Consider the following 10000-nt stretch of genomic DNA (forward strand, 5'->3'; position numbering starts at 1 on the left):
CCTGTTTAATATTGTAGAAATATTGGTAGTAAGTCACTAGAACCATAAAAAAAAAGGACCCTTAAAAAACCCGTGTAACTTCAATTAGAGCCTTTTGAAAATAGTGTGGACGCGGCGTGGAAATGTTTCAGAATATGGGCCTTAGAGCTGTTCCTGTGTTTCTCCCCTATGAACATACAAAGCAAAAGAATGAATCTTAAACGTACTAATTGCAAAAGAATATTAAGGTTACATTCATTTTTCTTTAGTCATCCTTTAAAAAATTACCTTGCGTTCATTTTCTCTGACTCGCTCGTCTACGCCACATCACCCGAGCATAGCTACCTACCCTGAACACATATATACATACGTATTTTTAAAGAATATTAATGGTATAGCGGTTTTCTGTGGTCACCCTTTAAAAAATTATCTTAAGTTCGTTTTCTGTGACTCCTCTATCCTCCCTCTCTGGTTCCCTCCCGGCGGTGCAGGAGGCGTGGCTGGAGACTTGCCGTTGGTAGGGGGCGGCGCTGGCGGGCTGGCGGAGATGACTTTAGCCAAGAGCTCCAACGGCGGCTCCCTCATGGGCTCCCTCTCGTCCATTCCCTCCATTGTGGTGTCCTCCTCCCCCGCCGTCTCCTCATCCTCCTCCTCTGTCGTCGAGAAGAAAACGTCAGAGAAAATCTTCGGTATTAAGGTTGGACTGCGCTATTTGGTAAAGGTTGCGTGTTTTGGTGACCAAGTTTTGTATTTTGTTTTTCCTTGTATTTTTTCTCTTTTTCTTTTGTTTATTTTTTCTCTTTCGTGTGTTTGTTGTTTTACCCAGGTGTTTTTTTTTTCTTTTTATTTGTTTCTCTTTTACTCGTGTTTTTTTTTTGTTGTCTCACTTTGACGTGTGTCGCGCTTGTTCTTTTTTTTTTGTTTTGTTTTGTTCTTTCTTTTTTTCCCCCCTTTCTTTCCCCACCTTCACCTTCCCCTTTCTAAACATTCCCATCTCCTACTTTAAACTCCTGTCATTCCCTCGCATACCTCCCTTCCCTCATTCCCTTTCCCTCCCTAATCCCATAACGTCATTTCTGTCCCATCCACCCCTACACCCATTCTGCTCTTCCACCCTCCCAAGCAGCTACGTCTCACACAACTTCACTCAGTTCCTCTGCTCTCCCCTTCCATTTTTCACCTTCTAAAACACTCCGGCCTGTCTCACCCACATATGCATTCATTCTTCTCACCTTCCACCTTCTTAAGCACGTGCCTCATACTCCCATGTCTCTGTCTTTCCTACCCTTTACTCCTGTCCTCACCGCCCCTCTGTCCTTCCAAAATACTTGTCTCTCCCTCACATACACTCATTATCCTCTTCCACCATACCAGATATCTGTCTCATGCCTCTTACCTCCGTCTCTTCCCCTCATTCCTGCCCTCACCACTTCACTGTCATTCCAAAATATTCCTTGCCTCACCCAACCAACCATGTTCCCATCCACACATACACCTATTCACCTTTCTTTCTACCTTCCTAACCACGTGTCTCATACCCAATATCTTCGTCTCTTCCTCTCATTGATGTACTCACCGCCACACTCCCTTCAAACCAATCCTTGTCTCTCACACACTCATTTCTCCTTTCAATATCATACCTTAGTCTCCTCTTCTACCCTTCACACTTGTCCCACTCTCCCCGCTAACGCCTCGCCCCGTATTGCAGGTTGGGGGTAGCAAGGAGGGCCGCTCTAAGGCACGCAACCCCCTCCACTTCCTAGACCTCAAGCTTAGGGTCTCCCGGCGCCACAAGAGCACGGAGTGTCTCAGTGCCCGCGGCGCCTCAACTCCCACGCCAGACAGGTCGTGAGTGTAGTACCTCCTTCATGCACCTCCTACATATATCTAGTTCCTGTGGGTGTTTGTGGGTGTTAGACCTTAGGAGTGTGTGTGTGTGTGTGTGTGTGTGTGTGTGTGTGTGTGTGTGTGTGTGTGTGTGTGTGTGTGTGTATGTATGTGTGTGTATGTTCGTCTTTTTGTGTCTGTGTCTCTTAAAAAGAATACTCTAAGCCTTCTTCTTCTTCTTCTTCTTCTTCTTTTTTCTTCTTCTTCTTTTTCTCTTCTTCCTCAACGTAGTTTTGATGAATCTGATTTTTTTTTTTTCTTTTTCTTGTTGTCGACGGAGATCTGAACAGACAGACTGACGCGGGCAGGCAAACAGACGCACAGCCAGCCAGCCAGAAAAGGCTAACGAGCAGAAACATTGGTCCTTCCTTTACAGTCCGGCCAAAAGTGAAAGATGAAAGACTTCGTTCTGAAGTGGAGAATGTTACCTGACCCGTCTGGCATTTCGTATTGGTCTCTCAGTCAGTCAGTAAGGCAGTCATTCAGCAGGTAGTTAGTGAGGCAGACTTAGTTGGTGTTGAGTTCAGTAGATAGCCAATCAGTCAGTCAGTCAGTCAGTCAGTCAGTCACGCAATCCAGTATTCACTCATGCAATCCGACATTCAACCAGTCATTCATTCAGTCAGTTAGGCAAGGATGTAGTCAGTCAGTCAATCAGTCAGTCAGTCAGTCAGTCAGTCAGTCAGTCAGTCATGCACTCCAGTATTCAGACAGTAAGGCAGGTGCACAATCAGCCTGTCCGTCAATCAATCAGCTGTTTAGTCACTCAGCCAGTCGTGAAGTCTGTCCGTCAGTCCGTCTGCCAGTCATTGCAGAAATCTGTTGGTGAGGGGTTTCATTTTCATTGCGTCTCTTTTTCCTTAACTGGTCCCGAAGCTTGAAACTGACAACTCTAGTAATTGCAATGTTCCTGAGATGTTGAGCTGATGGACAGAAAAGAAGACACTGTGAAAATTAATAAACTTTTATCACATGACAGCCATATTGATAGAAAGACAGAGCAGCACACACACACAAACACACACACACACACACACACACACACATACACACACACAGAACAGTAGGAAAGGCATGCAGACAAATACACACACGAACACAAGGATATATATAAAAAAAAAGGGAGAGACAGACACGCAGCCACACACACAGGGAAAGACGAGCAAAAGCGACATAAACAGGACGCCAGCGAGACAAAACAAGTGGCGGTAAGGACGTGGCCTGACTCACTCGCCCCTCTAACGGGCAGAAGAACATGAGTGAGCGGGGGCACTGACTCATGGTATCGTAAAGGCTATATATAGACAGGCACACGCGAGGGCAGTCATTACCTCCCAAAAAATTAATGTGTAAACAGTTTCCATACAAGGTCGCAGCTTATTACCTTCCCAAACTTGCGTCTGCTCCGGGTGTTTTTATTCATTTATTTTTATGTAAGAGGGGCACTGGTCTAGGGCAATAAAAAGGGGGAAAAAAGGAAAGAAAAAAAAAAAGGCCCACTGAGGTGCCAGTCTCTAAAGAAAAAGACCAAATGGATTATTCGAAGTTGGTGGTCTTGAACTGTCTGTCTTGAAAGAGTTCAGTTCATAGGAAGGGGAAATATACAAACAGGCAGGAAGGCAGGCAGACAGGCAGGTAGGGAGTTCCAGAATGTTTTGTAGGAGTAAGTCGAGACCTAGAAAACACTTGGTTGTTTGTTAGTATCATCCACGCCTCTAGTCCGTATTCTGAACCGTTTCGAACTCTTACAAGTATTCAAAAAACGCCACATCCATCATTAATCGGGTCCTCATGAGTGTTTATCTCTCTCTCTCTCTCTCTCTCTCTCTCTCCTCTCTCTCTCTCTCTCTCTCTCTCTCTCTCTGTGCAGAATCCACGTCAAACTGTCACTAAAATAGCAGAAACACACTTTTAAACTGAATATCTTCCACTGCAGCGTATAAAGATATGAAGTAGGAAGCTGAAATGTTTGATAACTCCGGCATTTGTCTCTCCTTACACGACAGACCCCTCGCTAAAACACCCCGAGGCAGCGTGGCATGGCATCTGGCTTAACCCTTCTAACAATCAGGGAAGCTTGTGTCTTATTTAGATTTAAACCAGTTACGGGAAGACCCCTCAGAATGTAAAAAAAATTATATATATATATATATATATATATATATATATATATATATATATATATATATATATATATATATATATATATATATATATATATATATATATATATATATATATATATATATATATATATATATATATATATATATAAGAGAATAATCGAACAGTATTCAGTATTTGCCCATCACCACGGCTATCTTGGTGCAATGACAAGGTGATTATTGTACATATTCGCGCCGCCAGGACAGGAAACTCGCATCTAAATGATCAAACCTCACTGAGATGTTTCTATACCAACTAAGCTTATAAAGGGACTGCCAAGTGTAGGCCCGATGTCTTCCTGCAGCTTCCCTTGTATTCCAATGTTCCTATCCACCCATGAAAGGTGTCAGTAAGAGTAACATCACCCTCTTTCTTCAAACTAGTTTGGTGACTGCACTGTTTCCGAACCATGGATTGCTGAACTACTGAGTAACCGGCGAGGCAGCGCGTGCAGACTTCCGAGACAGTGATGATGGTTCATGATTATTAACGAAGCAGCTCGCGTGTGCCAAAGGTGGTGTGGAACGGCCGACACGCGCCGTAACTTGGGTGGATTTGATTGTAAAGTTCAGTGCAGGCCGGTGGACTTGTTTGCAGTCTTGGTAGCGCGTACAGAGAAATGCCTTAGACCAGTACAAAGTTTTTTCCGGTTCACATTTTCTCTCGCCAGAATTAATCATCCAGCAGTAATTATTGGTATTATAACTACTGACTGTAAATACCAATAATTCGTTAAAATTAAAGATAGAGAGCAGAGTCAAGCGAAGTGCCAATTACGTAATATGTCCTCACTATAAGAGATCACACACCGAGGGAGCTTAGGACTCGCTAGTTTCACACACTGACGCCCACCTCACCACAAGACAGCATTACCACTAGCATCACCAGCTTTGATAGGCAGTACCGGCAGTCAGGACTCAGTGGAGGGACGATGCCTTGGTGTGTGGACCAAGGCATCGTGAAGTAAACTGATTGATTGACTGAGTGACGCATTGCTCAGTGAACGTGGCTTATGGAGGCTGCTGTGTGTTCTGCGTTCATCCGCGTGCCCTGTCAGCCACCCAGAGGAATAGTACGTAGAGGAGCATAAGGCATTGTGGTATAGATTAGACAACTCAGTGGATCGTGGTGGTGAGAAAACACAGGAGGAAATGGTGATAAAAGGAAGAGGGAAGGAAAAGGAATGCATTACCTGGGAGAGGAAAAATAGTGAAGGAGAGAGAGAGAGAGAGAGAGAGAGAGAGAGAGAGAGAGAGAGAGAGAGAGAGAGAGATTCCCATGTAAGTTAAATCCTTAAGCTCTCTCTTCGTCACTGAACATTGAAATACGAAACAAGTGAAAAATACCTCTCTCTCTCTCTCTCTCTCTCTCTCTCTCTCTCTCTCTCTCTCTCTCTCTCTCTCTCTCACCACAAAGATCAACAAAGAGTGATTGACCTTCCTTTTGTCTCCTCTGTGTGTGTGTGTGTGTGTGTGTGTGTGTGTGTGTGTGTGTGTGTGAGGATTTCCGGTGGCATTTCGATTTAACCCAACGCTCCACTTTCTTTTTTTTTTTTTCGTCTTCATTCATTCTTGAAGGTTATTGTGTTAGTCTCTCTCTCTCTCTCTCTCTCTCTCTCTCTCTCTCTCTCTCTCTCTCTCTCTCTCTCTCTCTCTCTCTCTCTCTCTCTCTCTCTCCTTTTCTTCTTCCTCTTCCTTCTATATAACTTCCTCTCATTGTCTTCTTTTCTTCTATCTATTCATAACTTTGTCATTTTATTCTTGTTGTTGTAGTTGTTGTTGTTTTTCTTCTCTTCCTCATTATTATTATTATTATTATTATTATTATTATTATTATTATTATTATTATTCTCGTCTTTTTGTTTATTTTCTTTATCACTTTCTCTCGTTTCCCTGCATGAGGAAGCTTGTGTTACGGTGGTTTTTTATTCTCTCTCTCTCTCTCTCTCTCTCTCTCTCTCTCTCTCTCTCTCTCTCTCTCTCTCTCTCTCTCTCTCTCTCTCTGGGGGCTTCTCTGCGATATTACAAAATCAGGAAGACACACAAGATGCAGGAAAACTTACAACGATGATCAATAATGAAGAAAAGTTTTAACAAATTATGCACCACAACAGGAAGAGAGAGAGAGAGAGAGAGAGAGAGAGAGAGAGAGAGAGAGAGAGAGAGAGAGAGAGAGAGAGAGAGAGTTAATTAAATATGTGATGTATTTTTCCTTTATTATTGTCTTATTACTGAAAACATATGATACGCTCGGAGGAGGAGGAGGAGGAGGAGGAAGAAAAGGGAAAAAATAGAGAAGAGGAAGGGAAAAAAACCAAGAGGTGGTGGTGGTGGTGGTGGTGGAAGTGGGAGAGGAAGAGAGAAACAGGAAGAAAGAAGACCTAAATGGAGGAAGAGGAAGATAAAAAAGAGGAAAAATGATAGAAGGGAAGGAAGAGGAGCAGGAGGGAGAAAAGATCGAGAGAGAGAGAGAGAGAGAGAGAGAGAGAGAGAGAGAGAGAGAATCCTGGGTAATGTTGTTGTTACCGAGGGTGCGATATCTCTCTCTCTCTCTCTCTCTCTCTCTCTCTCTCTCTCTCTCTCTCTCTCTCTCTCTCTCTCTCTCTCTCATATTACATCACGCGAGTCTTCTGCAGTTTTTTTTTTCTTTTCAAGAGAGAGAGAGAGAGAGAGAGAGAGAGAGAGAGAGAGAGAGAGAGAGAGAGAGAGAGAGAGAGAGAGAGAGAGAGTCGGTATAATCCAGATCAAACCAGCCTTTCCTTGCTTCCCTCGCTTTCCAGAATCAGCAGTAGTAGTAGTAGTAGTAGTAGTAGTAGTAGTAGTAGTAGTAGTAGTAGTAACAGCAGCAGCAGCAAGAATAACAATAACAAACTCCAAAATAACATAAAAAAAAAAACTCAAACACACAAACATTCATCCCAAACTCTATTTATTTCATTCCTTATTTATTTTCCTTATTCATTTGTTTATTCATCATTATTTTCTTCAAGTAACACGCATTCCATTCCGCTTCACCTTCACCTTCACCTCCACCTGACGCACGCCTACACATGGCACCAATCACTCAGTCAAATGTATCTTCCCACATCCATCCATCATTCCTGCCCATAAACCTATCTAATCTCGTTTATAAGCTCCCTATTGACTCCAAAACCTGATTACTGTTATGAGGCGGAGAGAGGAGAGAGAGTGTTGACAGGAAAGAGGGGGAAGGGACAAGGAAGAGATGGAAAGAGAGGAGAGATTAGTCATAGGGAAAAGGAGAAAGGAAAAGGAAGAAAATAAAGAGGGAAAGAGGAAAGAAAGAACAGTGAAAGAGGAGAAAGAAAAGGGAAAAGGGAAGAGAGAGAGCCTTGATAGAGAGGGAAGAAGAGGGAAGAGAAGGGAAGAGAGAAGAGGGACGATTGATAGGGAAAGAGAGGAAAGGAAAGAGAAGGGAAATAACAACACACGAGAGAGGGAAAGAGAGTGAAAAGGGAGAAGAGAAGGGAAGAAGAGATCAAGTTGTCGCGATATTTTGTAATCCCCACGTGACCTGAACTCGTGCATCCTTCCCATCCTTCCTCCTTCATTGACCATCACTGCCCATTCCTTCCTCCTTACCCTCATCATCTTCTCTCCCCTTCCCTCCTTCCATCATTCTCCTTCCCTCCTTTCTCTAGTCCTGCTATTTCCTCCGTTAATTAACCCTCATCAGTTAACCTCCCATTTTCTTCCTTCCCATTTCTCTTCTCCCCTTCCTTCGTTCTTCCCCCATCTCCCATTTCTCCTCTTCTGCTGTTCCCTCGTGAGATATTTGAGGGTTGCGGCCATGATTAAGGAGCAATTTTGTGTTTCGTCTCCTGTTAATCAGAATGAGGAGCACAAAGGAAGACAAAGGAAGAATAAGCAGCATCAGATATATTGACCCTTACGATGATGTGATTAACTAGTGTTTTTTTTTTTTTTTTCTGAAGGCAAAGATGCAATAGGGTAGTAAAGGCAAGGAGGAGGAGGAGGAGGAAGAGGAGAAGGAGGAGGAGTAGGTGGAGGAGGGTGGAGAAGAGGAAGAGCAGGAAAAAAGGAGAATAAGAAAAAGCTATAACAGAGAAGAAACACACACACACACACACACACACACACACACACACACACACACACACACACACACACACACACACACACACACACACACACACACACACACAGAATAAGAAAATATGTGTGAGAAAATATTATTATTATTACAGTGGAAATAGGAAATGCCAGTATGGAAACAAGAACACTTTCTCACCAAAAGAAAATGGGGAGATCAATAAAAGTGAAATTAAATGGGAAGCAATTTTCCAGGATTTCAAAAGTATCCCCTGTAATGCTGTGGCGCCCGTTTTTTACTCTCTCTCTCTCTCTCTCTCTCTCTCTCTCTCTCTCTCTCTCTCTCTCTCTCTCTCTCTCTCTCTCTCTCTCTCTCTCTCTCTCTCTCTCTCTCTCTCTCTCTCTCTCTCTCTCCGGTTTCCTATAATAAGAAGCGGTTTTCATCCCCTTTTCTGTTTTTTTCTTTCTTTTTCTTTTTATGTTATTTTTATGTTGAATGGACGGGATTGTATTGCTGTGTAGTTTTAATAGTAGTAGTAGTTGTTGTCGTTGCTGTTGCTGCGGCTGTTGTCTTTGATATTTCTGTTATTGATGGTGCTGTAGCATTAGTAGTACCAAGTCTATCAGTGTAAGCACGGTAAAGTAAACCAAGCAGTCCAAAACTCCACAACCCACATCATTATTACTCAGCAGTGCCAGAATGTTGCGTTAGGCAGTTAGATATAAGACTGATTGATGTTTGAGAGAGAGAGAGAGAGAGAGAGAGAGAGAGAGAGAGAGAGAGAGAGAGAGAGTGTGTGTGTGTGTGTGTGTGTGTGTGTGTGTGTGTGTGTGTGTGTGTGTGTGTTTCATGGGGTCCTGTAACAGCCATAACTGACAGGAATGGGCGAAGGAAAGGTTAAGGAAATCAGTAATCCTGCAGTGAAATCGTGAGAAGTACAACCCTTCAGGAAATAAATTTGATCTGCATTGATATCAGATGAACCGCAGCCCTAGAAAACCATTTATCTCGCAGTGAATTCGTGGGAACTGCGACCCTTCAGGAAACCGTTAGTTGTGCAGTGAAATCAGAAGAACTCCAACCCTAAGTATATATAGACACTCTCTCTCATTCCCACAGCATTCGTTACAGAGGCTTCCAATCCATTTTTTTAATCAAGAGAGCGAGGAGCATGAAGATACCCTAGAAACTAAATTGTCCTTTCTTTTTCATCTTTTACTTTTATCTTTTCTTGGGAACGGCATTATGAGCGACCCTTTCTTTTGTCATTTTCGCATTTTTTTTTTCTTCGCTGATGTCTTCAACACATAAGAAGGAAGAAGAGAGAAATCAGAGTTTCCTAAATTGTTCTTGATCTTGCATCTGCTTCTTGTATATTTTCGTGGGAATGGTGTTATGAGTGGTCTGTTTTTTATTATTTTCGCATTTTGTTTCCCTTGGCTGGTCTACCCAATACGTAAAAAGAAGAAGGAAAGAATAAAGAATCGCGGTCAGAGTTTCCTTCAGCCTTTCCCTGAGGGCCTTCAGTCTCCTCTTGCATAAACCGTTGCTGGCAAAAATCGTGTAACCTTCGCTCATGGCAAAATATCATGAGCTGGTGCAACATTTTGCAAACCCTTCACATTTCACCCCACCAAAAAGTTACTTTGCCGTTTTAATTCATTTGAAGGGCAGTGATATTTTAATTAGCGTCTTGCTACTAACGCTACTACCACCACCACCACCACGACCACCACCACCACTACATCATCATCATCATCATCATCATCATCATCATCAACAACAACAACAACAACTACTACTACTACTACTACTACTACTACTACTACTACTACTAATACCACCACCACCACCACCACCAGTACATCATCCTCAACTATTACTACTGCTACTA

The 10000-nt window shown here is 42.9% G+C and overlaps 1 protein-coding gene across 9 annotated transcripts in view; it reads left to right on the top strand.

Moving 5' to 3' along the window:
- LOC135116110 (uncharacterized) overlaps positions 1-10000 on the top strand; it is a 176208-nt gene that overhangs the window by 81858 nt on the left and 84350 nt on the right. For 8 of the 9 annotated variants that reach the window (XR_010276183.1, XR_010276179.1, XM_064033320.1 and 5 more), the window contains 2 exons: positions 471-676; positions 1688-1827. Coding sequence is in view for 7 of the 9 variants with exons in the window: in XM_064033320.1 (XP_063889390.1) it covers positions 471-676; positions 1688-1827 (346 nt within the window). In the remaining 2 variants the exon portion in view is untranslated. The remainder of the gene's footprint in view (positions 1-470; positions 677-1687; positions 1828-10000) is intronic. The other variant, XM_064033327.1, reaches the window with a different exon arrangement.

Source organism: Scylla paramamosain, chromosome 3, assembly GCF_035594125.1.
Source record: "Scylla paramamosain isolate STU-SP2022 chromosome 3, ASM3559412v1, whole genome shotgun sequence".
NCBI classification, from domain to species: Eukaryota; Metazoa; Arthropoda; class Malacostraca; order Decapoda; family Portunidae; genus Scylla; species Scylla paramamosain.